Here is a 17,675-nt window from a genome sequence, read left to right as displayed (position 1 = left end):
TCCCACACACACAGACCCCTCTGTCACACACACACAGACCCCTCTGTCACACACACACAGACCCCTCTGTCACACACACACAGACCCCTCTGTCACACACACACAGACCCCTCTGTCACACACACACAGACCCCTCTGTCACACACACACAGACCCCTCTGTCACACACACACAGACCCCTCTCGCACACACACACAGACCCCTCTCGCACACACACACACACACACACACACACACACACAGACTTCTCACACACACACAGACTTCTCACACACACACAGACCTCTCTCACACACACACACACACACACACACACACACACACACACACAGACCTCTCTCACACACACAGACTTCTCACACACACACAGACTTCTCACACACACAGACTTCTCACACACACAGACTTCTCACACACACAGACTTCTCACACACACAGACTTCTCACACACACAGACCTCTCTCACACACACACAGACCTCTCTCTCACACACACACACTTCTCTCACACACACAGACTTCTCACACACACCTCTCACACACACACACAGACCTCTCACACACACGCAGACCTCTCTCTCACACACACACACGCAGACTTCTCACACACACACAGACTTCTCACACACAGACTTCTCACACACACACAGACTTCTCACACACACACAGACCACTCTCTCTCACACACACACACAGACTTCTCACACACACATAGACCTCTCACGTGCACACAGACTTCTCACACACACACAGACCTCTCACACACACACAGACCTCTCACGCGCACACAGACCTCTCACGCGCCCACAGACCTCTCATGCGCCCACAGACCTGTCACGCGCCCACAGACCTGTCACGCGCCCACAGACCTCTCGCACGCACACAGACCTCTCACACGCGCACAGACCTCTCACACGCACACAAACCTCTCACACGCACGCAGTCCTCTCTCACACACACGCAGACCTCTCACAGACACGCACACAGACCTCACACACGCGCACACACACAGACTTCTCACACGCACACAGACTTCTCACACACACACAGACTTCTCACGTGCACGCAGACTTCTCACGCGCACGCAGACCTCTCACGCGCACGCAGACCTCTCACGCGCACGCAGACCTCTCACGCGCACGCAGACCTCTCACGTGCACGCAGACCTTTCACGCGCACACCCCACCCACACACGCGCACACCCCACCCACACACGCGCACACCCACGCACACCCCATCCACGCACACGCACACCCCACCCACGCACACCCCACCCATGCACACGCACACCCCACCAACGCACTCGCACACGCACACCCCACGCACACGCACACCCCACCCACGCACACGCACACCCCGCACACGCACACCCCACCCATGCACGCGCGCACACACGCACACCACGCACACGCACACCCCGCACACGCACATCCCACCCACGCACTCGCACACGCGCACCCCACACACGCACACCCCACCCACGCACACGCACACCCCACCCACGCACACGCACACCACGCACATGCACACCCCACCCACGCACACGCACACCCCACCCACGCACACGCACACCCCACACGCACACCCCGCACACGCACACCCCGCACACGCACACCCCGCACACGCACACCCCGCACACGCACACCTCACCCACGCACACGCACACCCCACCCACGCACACCCCACTCACGCACACCCCACCCACGCACACCCCGCACACGCACACCACGCACACGCACACCACGCACACGCACACCCCGCACACGCACACGCACACCCCACCCACGCACACGCACACCCCACCCACGCACACCCCACCCACGCACACCCCACCCACGCACACCCCACCCACGCACACCCCACCCACGCACACGCACACCCCGCACACCACGCACACGCACACCCCACCCACGCACACGCACACCCCACCCACGCACACCTCACCCACGCACACCCCACCCGCGCACACCCCACCCATGCACACACACACGCACACCCCACCCACGCACACCCCACCCATGCACACCCCACCCATGCACACCCCACCCACGCACACGCATACCCCACGCACACGCGCACCCCGCACTCGCACACCCCACCCATGCACTCGCACATGCACACCCCACCCACGCACACCCTACCCACGCACACCCCACCCACGCACACCCCACCTATGCACACGCACACGCACACCCCATCCACGCACACCCCATCCACGCACACCCCATCCACGCACACCCCATCCACGCACACCCCACCCACGCACACGCACACCCCGCACACGCACACCCCGCACACGCACACCCCACCCACGCACACCACGCATACGCACACCACGCATATGCACACCACGCACACGCACACCCCACCCACACACACACGCACACCCCACCCACACACACACCCCACCCACACACACACGCACACCCCACCCACACACACACGCACACCCCACCCACACACACGCACACCCCACCCACACACACACGCACACCCCACCCACACACACGCACACCCCACCCACGCACACCCCACCCACGCACACGCACACCCCACACGCACACCCCGCACACGCACACCCCGCACACGCACACGCACACCCCGCACACGCACACCCCACACACGCACACGCACACCCCGCACACGCACACCCCACCCATGCACACGCACAACCCGCACACGCACACGCACACCCCACCCACGCACACGCACACCCCACCCACGCACACGCACACCTCACCCACGCACACGCACACCCCACCCACGCACACCCCACCCACGCACTCACACACGCACACCCCACCCACGCACACCCCACCCATGCACACCCCACCCACGCACACGCACACCCCACGCACACGCGCACCCCACACACGCACACCCCACCCATGCACTCGCACATGCACACACCACCCACGCACACGCACACCCCACCCACGCACACCCCACCCACGCACACCCCACCCACGCACACCCCACCCACGCACACCCCACCCACGCACACCCCACCCACGCACACCCCACCCACGCACACCCCACCTATGCACACGCACACGCACACCCCACCCACGCACACCCCACCCACGCACACGCACACCCCACCCACGCACACGCACACCCCGCACATGCACACCCCACCCACGCACACGCACACCCCACCCACGCACACGCACACCCCACCCACGCACACGCACACCCCACCCACGCACACGCACACCCCACCCACGCACACGCACACCCCGCACACGCACACCACGCACACGCACACCACGCACACGCACACGTACACCCCACCCACACACACACGCACACCCCACCCACACACACACGCACACCCCACCCACACACACGCACACCCCACCCACACACACACGCACACCGCACCCACACACACACGCACACCCCAGCCACACACACGCACACCCCAGCCACACACACACGCACACCCCACCCACACACACACGCACACCCCACCCACACACACACGCACACCCCACCCACACACACACGCACACCCCACCCACACACACGCACACCCCACCCGCACACCCCACCCACACCCCACCCACACCCCACCCACACCCCACCCACACCCCACCCACACCCCACCCACACCCCACCCACACCCCACCCACACCCCACCCACACCCCACCCACACCCCACCCACACACACGCACACCCCACCCACACACACGCACACCCCACCCACACACACGCACACCCCACCCACACACACGCACACCCCACCCACACACACGCACACAGACCCCACACTCTTACTCTCACACCCACTCACTCACACACTTCTCTCACTCACAAACATGCGCGCGCACACACCTCACACAGGTGTGTGCACGCACACCCCACACTCACACAGACACACACACACCTCACTCTCTCACACTCACACACACACACCTCACTCACACACACACCTCACTCTCACTTGCACACACACACACAAGACCTTGCACACGCACACACAGACCGCGTTCGCGTGCACATCGCGCTCGCACGTTCGTGTCCACACAGACAGTTAACACACTCACTCACACCAACACACACAGCAACACACCAGCACACACACCATCACACGCTCGCTCTCGCGCACACCCTCGCACACTCGCTTGTTCGCACACAAGCTCACACACTCGCTCACAAGCGCACACGCATGCTCACAAGCACGCACGCTCGCTCCCATGCATGCTCGGTCCCATGCACGCGCACACTACACACACACGCACACTACACACACGCGCACACTACATCACATGCACACACACTTACTACACTTCTTGTCCGCGCACTGGCGCGCACACTCGTTTTCTGCACGCATTCTCACCCGCCCGCGCGCATTCTCGTATGCCCTCTCGCCCGCCCGCTTGCTCTTGAGTAGGCTCAAGTCATAACCTGTTTCAAAAGCGAAATACTGCAGATGTTGGGAGTCTGAAATATTCACATACTCTGGCCTTTCCCACTGTGATCCTGAATGATCTGGGCTCAGCAAAGGACAAAGATATATCTCCTTATGCCCCCACCTCAATGAACTTCAAGCTCAGCAAGACATTGAGCTCTTCTGTCATCTTTGCCTCCGTGCTCGCTTCTTTGGCCATGAGTCCTTCCACCTCCCTCAATTCACCCCATCCCACATTGGACCCGTCTCCAGCATTCTCTCTCCATCTGCACCCCTCTGGCTTCTTGCCCTTCCTTGACCTTTGCATTGAGATGTGTTGGAGTGACACTGACATTGTCAATTTCTCTGCTCCCCTCATTCATTCTAATTTGCCCTCCTCTGACCTTGCTGGACTCCATACTCTTGGATCCAATCCTATCTTTGTTATCAAACCTGCTGATGGGTGGTGCTGTTGATGTCTGGCGAGTTGACCCCATTGAGGTGGGGGCATAAGGGGATATAGCTGAGTCCTTTGCTGAGCCCAGATCATTCAGGATCAGAGAGGGAAAGGCCAGATAGTATTTGAATATTTCAGATTCCCAACATCTGCAGTATTTTGCTTTTGAAATAGGTTATAACTTGAGCCTACTCCACCATTCAATAAGATCATGGCTGATCTGATTGTAACCTCAACTTCACACTCCTGCCTACACTCGGTAACCTTTCACCCCCTTGCTTATCAAGAACCTATCTACGTCTACCTTAAAAATAGAGTTGACCTCTACCCAGCAGAGGCTGAATGCCAACTCTCCAACACTTCCTCCTATCTCTCCCTGGACCATTACCCCACCAACTAACATCAAGCCAACGTCTCTAGGTCTGTCATTGACCTTATCTTGTCTGGAAGCTTCCTTACACAGCCTCCAAATTCATAGACTCCCAACCCCAAACTGCCTATTTGTTGACCTCCTTCCCAAGATCTACAGACAGGTAGACCTATTGTTTCAGTCTGTTCCTGCCCCATTGAGCAGATTTCTTCCCATCTCGATTCTTTTTTTCTCTCTCTTTTTGTCCAGTCTTCCCCCATCTATATTTGTGACTCCTCTAACGCCATCTCCACTTTAACAGTTTCCAATTTCCTGGCTTTTCTCTTCACCCTGGACATGTCTTGACTCTACACTTCTATCCCCCACCAGATGGCCTTCGGGCTCTCTCCTTCCTTGAACAGAAGCCCAACCAGTTTCCATCCACCGCCCTCCACCTGGCTGAGTTTTTTCTCACATTGAACAATCTCTCCTTTAACCCAATTCATTTCCTCCAAGTAAAAGATATTGCTGTGGGTACCTGCATGGGTCCTACTTATGCCAACCATATTGTGGGATATGTGGGATGTCCTTGTTCCTATTCTGCTCAAGCACCCTCTGTCGACTCTTGTTCCATTGGTTCCTGCTCTCGCTTGGAACTGGAAAAGTTTCTTAACTTTGCTTTCAATTTCCACCTTCTCTGACCTTCAAATGGTCCATGTCTTCCCTTCCCTTCCTTGACTTCTATATCTCTATTTAGTGGGATAGGCTATCAACATATATTCATAATAGGCCCACTGATTCCCACAGCCAACTTGAGTATACTTCCTCATATAAGGTTATTGATTCCAGTCTCAATTTCTCTGTCACATCTGTTCTGATGACATAAGCTTTCACACTGGTGCTTCCAATGTGTCTTCCTTTTTCATCAACCCGTCCCTCTGCAGCCCCCCCCCACCAACCTTCAGTGATCGACAGGGCCTTCGGCAGTTTCTGACCTTTTTCTTGTAATTCTTCTCTCACACCTTTCCTTCCTTTCCAGAACTATGTCCTTACCTTTCACCCCACCAGCTTCCATAGTCGGCGGATCATCCTCTGTCATTTCTGGCACCTCCAGCTACCACCAAACACATCTTCCCCTCCCCTTTCAACCTTCTAAAGGGACCATTCCCTTCCACGACACCCTGGCCTACGTCTCAATCACTCTCAACATCCTGTCCCCTTCCCATCGTGCCTTCTCATGCAAGTGCAGGAGATGCAACTCGTAGTTCTTTTGCCTCCTCCCTCATCACCATCCAAGGCCCCAGTCACTCTTCCTGGGTGAAAAAGCAATTTGTGTGTTTCTTTCAACATAGTACACTGTATTTACTGCTCACAATGTGGCCTGCTCTACACTGGGGAGACCAAACGCAGATTGGGTGACAGCTTTACGAAACACCTTCATTCAGTCTGCAAGCATGATCCAGAGCTTTAGATAGCCTGCCATTTTAATTTTCTGGCCTATTGTCATGCTGTTATCTCTCTCCTCAGCCCAGTGCAGTGTTCCAGTGAAGCTCAACACAAGCTCAAGGAACCTCATCTTTCGATTAGGCACTTGGCAGCCTTTCAGACTCAACACTGGTTCACAACAATTTCAGACTGTAATACTTGCCCCTATTTTGTTTCCCTTTCTGTGCCTATTTTGGTTTTAATGTTGTTTTTCACCCGTTTTTGCTTTCGGACAGCAGCTGTTCATTTTCTGCCATGTACACTTCCTCTGGACACACCTTTTGTTTCTTCACTTGTTCCATCATCACTTCATTTGGCTTTATGCAACCAACATTTTTGTCATTTAATGTCTCCCGTTTTCCGACCTATCACAGATCTTCACTTTTATTCCTTTTCCACTCTCCCCCATTTCTCTTGCTTAAAACCTATAACGTTTCTAACTTCCTAGTTCTGAAAGGCCATCAACTTGAAACGCTAACTCTGTTTTTCTCTCCACAGTTGCTGCATGGCCTGTTGTTTCCAGCTTTTCTGTTTGTAATATGTTATAATCAATTTCAAACCTAGTTGGCACTTGCTTTTATTTATTTATTCATTGAAGTGCTCTGTTTTCATTTATGTTCATATTCATTTTTATTCAATTAATATTTTCATTAAGTTAAATTGGATGCTCTCTTCTAGGATGCCATACGAAAGTATTGGGGTATCTGCATCTTCATTGCAGCTGTAGACTTGAATGCAGTTTCCTTCACTCAGACAGAATTGCAGAAAACATTAGATCTGAAGTAGGTTTATGTATTGTTCTCATTTTATTATTTGCCTTTGAAATTGTTATTCAATCACTGAAATAGTTTTTATTTTTCTGAGATTCAAGAGTTTGCCAATCAGATTGAACAAATCATGAACATCAAGTTGAACTTTTTTTTTCTAAGAATTGCTTACTCTATTGGCCAAGTGTTGATACATAGCTTTGTTGCATTGAATTCATCCTGCAAATGTGCATGCAGAGTAGCAAAATTTCCATGTGTACTGTGTGTTCAGGACACTGTATTAGAATGTTAGCTTTAGGTGCAGTAGCTGTAGCTTAATCAATTGAGGTTTTGAGCTTCAGAACGTAGGCTGTGAGATTGCGGTAAAAGGCCTTGTAACAAGTCATGAAAATCTAACGAACTTAGAAAAAGGAAACGCAACAGAACACAGGCCCAATAAGCAAGCAAAGGTGCAGCTGATTAATAAGCTAAATTTTTAGAAAAAAGTGCAAAGCTAGGCCAAGAGGTTGAATTTATTTACTAAAGCGAATTAATACTCTATTAAATCCCTCTGATATGGTAAAAAGGGAATGTGTGCTTGTGTTGTCCTCATTGGTCAGCCTTGGGTTTACTAAAGGCCAGCTCCGTGCCTAAAAAGAGAAAGCATCAGCAAGCGTGTCCTCTTAGTGGCTTGCTCAAGAATCCAAGGCTCAGGTTGTTTGGGAAATGTAATGGACAGAAAAGGGCTCCTAAAGAAGAGGAAAATAATGCTTTAGAAAGGAGGGAGTATGAAGGCACTGGACAAGAATAGTGTTGTGTTAATTCAGAGAAGAGAATTAATAAACATGATACTGAGTAATTTGATACACAAGTTTGATGGTTAATATGAATTATGGGGCAGTGGTCTCACCTCTACCAACATCGAGAGATGTGACGGACTGATCTGGAGTGTGAACATCTTAATCTGCCCTGAGAGCATTTTCAACCCTGCTTATTTGTATCTGAAATTTGCCCTCTGCAAGTAGAAAACACACCTCGAGAAGTGAAGTAGTAGAAAAAATTATACTCTGACATCTGATGTGTATGTATTGACTTAATTATTTTTAAGTGAGTGAGCTTGACCCAGATGAGGCTTACATCATACTTTGATGCACACTTTATTTCAGTAATTGTTTTAATCATTGTAATATCAGAACCACTGCAATAGGCTAGTCAAAAATCAGAAAAAACATTTGCTTTTGTGTGCACTGTTGTGTATTTGTGGATCTGTTATTGCTGGAGAGTCGTAAATGTGAATGATATCAAATTTATTAGTTTATTCCTGTTGATTCAAAGTTGAGTTGCTGGATACTTTTGAAATATTTTAGTACAAAAAAGCAACTTTGATTTAACAGGAGATGGTGATTTCAAAATGAGTGATAACAGCAGTGTAGATGGCGTTAATAAAAATTATGTTTTATAATTTTTTTTTTCTCTCTCCTTCCTGAAGTATGACTGAGTTCTTGCAGTTGCTGAAGAAAATGGATGTGAACTTGGACACTGTTAGCACTAAAGTAAATTCAGTGGCGTTGAAACTGGAAAAGAAGTGCCTTGTTTTCACTGCACTCTTTGAAAAATTTAAGAGGTAACTTTAAAAAAATTTGTTGTTACTGTTTAGCTTCTAAGCTTGCAATAATGAAGAATACAGGAGAGCATGCAGGAGCAACACCAGGCATACCTAAAAATGAGGTCAACCTGGTGAAGCTGTAACACAGGACAATTTGCATGCCAAATAGTGGAAGCAGCATGGGATAGATAGAGCAAAACGATCCCACAACTAATGGATTAAATCAAAGCCCTGTTGTCCTTCTACATCTAGTCGTGAATGGTGGTGGACAATTAAACAACTAACTGGGAGAGGAAGTTGCACAAATATCCTCATACAAAATAATGGGGCTGCAAAAGACAAGCTGAAACCTTTGCAGCCATCTCCAGCCAGAAGTGCTGGGTGTATGATCCATCCCTACCTCCTCCTGAGGTCCCCAGCATCATGGATGCCAAATTTCAACCAAATCAATTCACTCCACGTGATATCAAGAAATGGCTGAAAGTATTGGATACTGCAAAGGCTATGGGCCTTGACAACATTCAGGCAGTGGTACTGAAGACTTGTGCTCCAGAACTATCCACACCCTTAGCCAAGCTGTTCCAGTACAGCTACATTAGCAACGAGGTGTCAGCTGTGGCTCAGTTCATAGCACCCTCGCCTTTGAATCAGAAGGTTGTGGGTTCATGTCCCACTCCCGGAAAACCAAGAACTGTGAATGTACTCGAAAGAGTTACAATCTGTGACTGTTGATAACTCGAAAGAGTTACAGCTACATTAGCGTCCACCTGCCAATGTTCCTAATGTTTGGCCTTTCCATCAAAAGCAGGACAAATCCGACGTGTCCAATTATGCCCCCCCTCCCCCATCAGCCTACCCTCAATTATCAGCAAAGTGATGGAAGGTGTCGTCAACAGTGCTATCAAGTGGCATTTACTCAGCAATAAATCTGTTCACTGATGCTAGGTTCCTCCAGGATCACTCAGCTCCTGACCTCATTACAACCTTGGTCCAAATATGGACAAAAGAGCCGAACTCGAGATGAAATGAGCATGACTGCCCTTGACATCAGGGCATCATTTGACCGAGTGTGCCATCAAGGAGCCCTAGCAGAACTGAAGTCACTGGGAATCAGGGAAAAGTCTCCACTGATTGGGGTCATAAACATAAGGTCAGAACTGGGGATGTTCGCTGCTGATTATTGCATAATGCTCAATGCAATTAGAGCCTCCTCAGATACTGAAGCTGTCCATGTCAGTATGCAGCAAGACTGGCTGACATTCAGGCTCGGACTGATAAGTGGCAAGTAACATTCGTGTCAAGCAAGTGCCAGGCAATGACAATCTCCAACAAGTGAGAATCTAACCATCTCTCCTTGACATTCAATGGTGTTACCATTGCTGAATCCCCCATTATTAACATCCTGGGGGTTACCATTCACGGAAAACTGAACTGTGCCTACGAGAGTAGGCCAGAGGCTGGGGATTCTGCGGTGAGTAACTCACCTGCTGACTACCCAAAGCCTGTCCATCTACAAGGCACAGGTCAGGAGTGTGATGGAATACTCGCCACCTGACTAGATGAGCATGGCTCCAACAGCTCTCAAGGAGCTCAGCACCACCCAGGACAAAGCAGCCAGCTTGATTGGCACTGCATCCACCACCTTAAACATTCAATCCCTCCACCAACAATGCACAGTGGCAGCAGTGTGTACCATTTACAAGATGTACTGCAGCAACTCACCGAAACTCCTTCAACAGCACCATCCAAACCCGCGATCTCTACCACCTAGACGGACAAGGGCAGCAGACGCATGGGAACACTGCCACCTGCAAGTTTCCCTCCCAAGCCGCATACCATCCTGACTTGGAACTATATTGCCATTCCATCACTGTCGTTGGATCAAAATCCTGGAACTCCCTTCCTAACAGCACTGTGGGTGCACCTATACTACATGGACTACAGAGGTTCAAGAAGGTGGCTCACCACCACCTTTTCCAGGGCAATTACTAGAGGTTAATTGGTATGATCTTATAACCAATACGGAGACATAGTTACAAGGAGATCAAAGCTGGGAACTAAATATTCAGGGGTATGTGACTTTTCGAAAGGACAGGCAGGAAGGAAAGGGTGGTGGGGTAGCTTTGTTAGTATGAGATGGAATAAGTGCGATTGCAAGAAATTATCTTGGATCGGAAGATGTGGAATCCATTTGGGTGGAGGTAAGAAATAACAAGGGGACGAAAACACTGGTGGGAGTATCCTATAGGCCCCCTAACAGTAGCTATGCTGTAGGACAGAGAATAAATCAGGAAATAATGAGGGCATGAAAAAAAGGCAGCATATTAATCTTCATGCAGATTGGGAAAATCAAATTGGCAGAGGTAGCAACAAGCAAGAATTCATAGTGTATTTGGGACAGTTTCCTAGAACAATATGTTGTGGATCCAACCAGGGATCAGGCTATGTTGGATCTGGTTATGTGTAATGAGGTAGGTTTAATAAATGATCTGAGAGTATAAGATCCCCTAGGAAATAGTGATCATAACAAGGTGGAATTTAGCATTCAGTTTGAGAGTGAGAAACTTAGTTTGGAAACAACTGTGCTGAACTTAAGGGTAATTACAAAGGAATGAGGGCAGAGTTGGCTGGAGTGGACTGGGAAAGGAGTTTAGCAGAAAAGGTGGTTGATGAACAATGACAGACATTTAATAAAATAGTTCATGACTCACAGCAAAGATATATCCCAGTGAGGAGGAAGGATTGTAGAAAGGGGATAAACCAACGATGGTTAACTAAGGAAGTTAAGGATATGACCAAATAAAAAATAAAGAGGGAGAAAATAAACTTTGAGGGTAAGCAAGCAAGTAATATAAAAATGGATAGTAAGAGCATTAAATATATAAAAAGGAATAGAGAGGCCAAAGTCAACATAGGCTCCTTAGAGAATGAGGCTGGGGAAATAATAATGGGGAACCAGGAAATGGCAGAGGAGTTGAATAAATACTTTGCATCAGTCTTCACGGTAGAAGACAATAATAGCATACCAAAATTACTAAATAACCAAGGGGCAAAAGTGGGGGGAGGAAATAAATACAATAACTATCACTAGAGAAAAATTACTAGGGAAACTAATGAGCTAAATGCCAATAAGTCACCTGGACCTGATGGGTTGCATCCTAGGATGTTAAAGGAAATAGCTGCAGAGATAGTAGATGCACTGGTAGTAATCTTCCAAGAATCCTTAGATTCTGCAAAAGTCCCAGAGGATTGGAAAACTGCCAATGTAACACTCTCATTCAAAAAGGGAGGGAGACAAAAAAAGGGTAACTGTAGGCCAGTTAGCTTAACATCTGTCATTGGGAAAATGTTAGAGCCTATTATAAAGGATGTAATAGCAGAGCATTTAGAAATGCATAATGCAATCAAGCAGAGTCAGCATGGCTTCATTAAGGGGAAATCGTGCCTGACAAATTTATTGGAATTCTTTGAGGAGTAACAAGCAGGATAGATAAAGGGGAACCAGTAGATGTAATATATTTGGATTTCCAAAAGGCATTCGATAAGGTACCACACATAAGGCTACTTAAGATAAGAGCCCATAGTGTTGGGAGTAGTATATTAGCATGGATAGAGGACTGGCTAACTAATAGAAGACAGAGAGTTGGGATACGAGGGGGGCATTTTCAGATGTCAACCTGTAACTAGTGGGGCACCACGGGGATCAGTGGGGCCACAATTATTTACAATATATATTAATGACTTGGATGAGGGAAATGAATTTACTATCACCAAGTTTGCAGATGACACAAAAATAGGTGGGAAGGCAAATGGTGAGAATGACACAAAGAGTCTGCAGAGGGATATAGACAGGTTAAATAAGTGGGCAAAAACGTGGCAGATGGAACATAATTTGGGAAAGTGTGAGGTTACGCACTTTGGCAGGAAGAATAGAGGAGCTGAATAACTGAATATTAAGTGGAGAAAGACTGAAGAAAGCTGCAGCACAGAGGGATTTAGGGGCCCTCGTGCATGAATCACAAAAAGCTAGCATACAAGTTCAGCAGGTAATAGGTAAGGCAAATGGAATGTTGGCCTTCAGTTCAAAGGGAATGGAGTATAAAAATAGTGAAGTCTTGCTAAAACTATACAAGGCACTAGTTAGACCACACCTAGAATACTGTGAACAGTTTTGGTCCCCCTATCTAAGGAAAGATATACTGGTATTGGAGGCAGTCCAGAGAACTTTCACTAGGTTGATGAGGAAAGTTGCAAACATGTCTTTACTATTTCCTGTTAATAAATTATTCTATTAAAATATTTTTACAGGAAGGTATTGTGAAAGAATATTAAATCTTGTGTGTTAAATTTAGATAGAGTTGGGAAACTGATATTCATTGGGATAGATATCAAATGAGGGAATCATTAGGAAAATATATTATGTAGCTGAAGAATTCAGAATAATATATGCTTAATGAGAATTTGATAACTGGAATGAGTAGGACAGCTTAGTGCATTATGAAGAAGTTAACCCAGTGAAGCTCAGGTATTTACGAACATACAGAAGTGACAGATAAGAAAAAAATCAGCTTGTCCATTGAGTAATTTTCTTTCATGTGTGCTGTTGTGCACACATGGATTTTGTTTTATTACTAGAAAGTCATAAACGTGAATGATACGTCAAATATATATCAAATATATTAGTCTGCTCCTGTTAATTCCAAGTTACTTAATTTGAATTGCTGGATAATTCAAAATTTTTTAGTGCAACAAGCAACTTTGGTTTAACAGGAGTAGGCTGTTTCAAAACCTATGACATTCGTGATGTCGGGAACGTATGACTAAACACTTGCCAGGCTGAAGGAAGGTTGGAAAAGAACAGAAGTAACCCAGGATCAATAAAGGAGGTTGTGGGAAACTATGGACAATTCTTATCCCACCACCTCAGGTGATCAAAACCAGTCTAAGTGATCACATAGACCATGTGATCTCTGTCCTAGCCAAGAACTGGTCTAGCTCTCTCGTGACGGCATGCAGAGAGTTAACACTAAAAGCACAAGCAGAGTATGAATTCCAGAGGTTAACTACTCTCTGGAAAAAAGAAGAATCACCTAACATGGGGTATATTCCTATTCTTGCATAATTTAAATGCATGTCTCCTGGTCCTCACCGATCTGTCAAACTGTGAAATACCTTATCCATAGACACACAGTCTTGCCTTTCGTTATTTTTTATACCTCTATGAGGTTGTTTCTAGGCCTACACTACTATCAATTAAATAGATGTATACTTTATGCCTAACTGAATAACAAAGGTTCTTTAAGCTAGGAGTCATTTTCATAGTTCTCCTCTGATGCTTTTTCAAGACCACTAATTGAGGGGGTCAAACTGGATATAGTACTCCAGGTGCAGTCTATCCAAAGACCTGTGCAAGGACAGAATGGTCTCCTTTGATTTGTATTGAATGGTTCCATTACCATAAGACATATATGACTTTTCTGCATTGCTCATGATTTTGTGATCTGTGCACAGTATTAAATAAATCCTTTTCTCAACCAATTTCAGTTCACTTGCCTCTAAGTTAAAAGTATGCATTTTCTTTATTCGTTCATGGGATGTGGACGTCGCTGGTAAGACCAGCATTTGTTGCCCATCCCTAATTGCTGTGGAGAAGGTGGTGGTGAGCTTCCTTCTTGAACCGCTGCAGTCCATCTGGTACTGCACCCAGTTGGTACACCTGTTAGGGAGTTCCAGGATTTTGATTCTGAGAGAGTGAAAGAACAACGATTATAGTTTAAAGTCAAAATGATGTGTGGTGTGGAGGGTAAATTGCAGATGATGGTGTTCCCATGCACCTGTCCTTCTAGGTGGTAGAGGTCATGAGTTACAAAAGTGCTGTCAAAGGAACCTTGGTAAGTTTCTGCAGTGCATCTTGTATATGATGCACACTACTGCCATTGTGCTGATGGTGCAGGGAGTGAATGTTTAAGTAAGTGGACGGGGTACCATTGAAGTGGGCTGCTTTGTCCGGGATGATGCCAAGCTTCTTGAGTATTGTTGGAACTGAACTCATCCAGGCAAGTGAGAGTATTCCATCACACCCCTGACTTGCACCTTGTAGATAGTGTACAGACTTTAGGGAATAAGGGGGTTAATTACTCGCTGAAGAATTCCCAGCTCTTGACCTGCTCTTGTAATCACAGTATTTTTATGGCTGGTCCAGTTCAGTTTCTGGTTGATGGTAACCCCCAGGATGTTGATCATGGGGGATTCAACGATGGTAATGCCGTTGAATGTCAAAGGGGGATGGTTAAGTTCTCTCATGTTGGAGATGCCACTGCCCGACACTTGTGTGGCACAAATGTTGCTTGCCACTTTTCAGTCCAAGCCTGAATGTTGTCCAGGCCTTGCTACATATGGGTACAGGCTGCTTCAGTATCTGAGGAGTTGCAAATGTTACTGAACATTATGTAATCATCAGCAAAGATCCCCATTTATGATGAAGGGAAGATTATTGATGAAGCAGCTGAAGATGGTTGGGCCTAGGGCACTACACTAAGGAACTCCTGCAGTGATGTCCTGGAACTGAAATGATTGACCTCCAACGCCCACAGCCATCTTCCTTTGTGCTCGAGATGACTCCAACCAGTGGAGAGTTTTCCTCCTGATTCCGATTGACTCCAGTTTTGCTAGGGTTCCTTGGTGCCAGCCTGTCAAATGCTGCCTTGGTGTCAAGGGCCATCACTCTCACTTCCACCTCTTGAATTCAGCTCTTTTGTCCATGTTGGACCAAGGTTGTAATGAGGTCAGGAGCTGAGAACCCAACCTGAGCATCAGTGGGCAGCTTATTGCTGTGTAAGTGCAGCTTGATAGCACTGTTGATGACACTTTCCTGATGAGCGAAAAGAGATCGATGGGGTGGTAATTGGCCAGATTGAATTTGTTCTGCTTTTTGTGGACAAGGCATAGTTGGACCATTTTTCACTTTGTTGGGTTGATGCTAGAATTGTCACTGTATTGGAACAGCTTGACTAGGGGCACAGCTAGTCGTGGAACACAAGTCTTCAGTACTACACACACAATGTTTGCAGAATCCAGTGCCTTCAGCTGTTTCTTGATATCAAATGATGAATTCAATTGGTTGAAGCTTGGCATCTGTGATGCTGGAGACCTCAGGAAGAGGCTGAGATGGATCATCCACTTGGCACTCCTGGCTGAAGGTGGTTGCAAATGCTTCAGCTGTGTCTTTTGCACTGATGTGCTGGGCTTCTCCATCATTGAAGATGGGGTTATTTGTGGCATCTCCTCCTCCAGTGAGTTTTTAAATTATCCAACCACCATTCACGACTGGATGTGGCAGGATTGCAGAGCTTACATCTCATCCATTGGTTGTGGGATCGTTTACCTCAGTCTGTCGTGTCTGCTTCGTTGTTTGGCATGGAAGTAGTCCTGTGTTGCAGCTTCACCAGGTTGAAGGCTCATTTTTAGGCATGCCTGGTACTGCTCTGGGCATGCCCTCTTGCACTCGTCATTGAACCAGGGTTAATTCCCCCGGCTTGATGGTTTTGTTAGAGCAGGGGATATGCCGGGCCATGAGGTTACAGATTGTGATTGAATACAATTCTGCTACTGATAGCCCACCGCCTCGTGGATGGCCAGTTTTGAGTTGCCAGATCTATTCTGAATCTATCCCATTTAGCACGGTGGTCATACCACACAACACAATGGACAGTGTGAAAACAAATCTTACTCACTCTTACCAATGCTGTCATGGTCAGGTACATCGGTGATAGATAGATTGGTGATGATGAGGCCAAGTAGGTTTGTCCCTCTTGTTGGTTCCCTCACCACCTGCTTCAGGCCCAGTCTGGCAGTTATGTCGTTCAGGGCTCAGCCAGCTCAGTCAGCAATAATGTCATTGAATCACATGATGATGGACATTGAAGTCCCCGACCCAGAGTATACTCTGTGCGCTTGCCTCCTGTGTTTCTTCCTATTGGTGTTCAATGTGTAGGAGGACAGATTCACGAGTAGGGGTGGTAGGAGGTAATCAGCAGGATGATTCCTTACTGTTGTGATCACAGCAGATGTTATTGCTGAACAAGCCAGATCCCAGAGGGAAACTTGTCTTACTGATCATAAACCTTTTTTTTCGTATTTTGAAAATGAGGAGGTAGAGCTACTTGACCCCAAAAGCATAGAACTCCAGTAACAGCTATAAGATTTTAAAAATTAAAAGATTTATTTCAAAAAAACCTAAGCACATAAGATTAAAGTTACACAGTTAAAAACAGACTTACAGAACAAAACCCACTTGGTCAAAACACACAAATAAACTACTTTCTTGGCAACAACTCCCTTATAGATTTTTAGCCATAAAAACCCAGTTATATTATCCAAAGCAAAGAATTGTTGTCACTTTATTAAAGGTATGCCACATTACTCCTCAAACACTTCCACTCAGATGTGGAAATCCATAAAAGAAGGTTCAGAAACAAACTGCTTTCAGAAAACAAAGACTTTTCTGGTTTGAAACTGGGTTATTGTTTCAAATTCAAAAGTTTCACACCACCTCAGCACACAGCTCTGGTCTTCAGGCATTGTTATGGCACCGCCGATGATAAATGCTGAGCTGCTCAAGCCCCAAAGGGAAACTTGAA

At 47.6% G+C, this 17,675-nt stretch overlaps 1 protein-coding gene across 2 annotated transcripts in view; it reads left to right on the top strand.

Annotated features, from left to right (window-relative positions):
• The window catches only part of rb1 (retinoblastoma 1), a 237,032-nt gene that overhangs the window by 32,173 nt on the left and 187,184 nt on the right, over positions 1 to 17,675 (top strand). For both annotated transcript variants that reach the window (XM_078559465.1, XM_078559464.1), the window contains exons 3-4: positions 7,363 to 7,466; positions 8,920 to 9,054. In XM_078559465.1, the coding sequence (XP_078415591.1) occupies positions 7,363 to 7,466; positions 8,920 to 9,054 (239 nt within the window). The remainder of the gene's footprint in view (positions 1 to 7,362; positions 7,467 to 8,919; positions 9,055 to 17,675) is intronic.

The sequence above is a fragment of the Cetorhinus maximus genome, chromosome 16 (genome assembly GCF_964194155.1).
Source record: "Cetorhinus maximus chromosome 16, sCetMax3.hap1.1, whole genome shotgun sequence".
In the NCBI taxonomy this organism is placed as follows: Eukaryota; Metazoa; Chordata; class Chondrichthyes; order Lamniformes; family Cetorhinidae; genus Cetorhinus; species Cetorhinus maximus.
The sequence above is the reverse complement of the archived record's forward strand: the minus strand, read 5'-3'. Positions and strand labels throughout refer to the sequence as shown.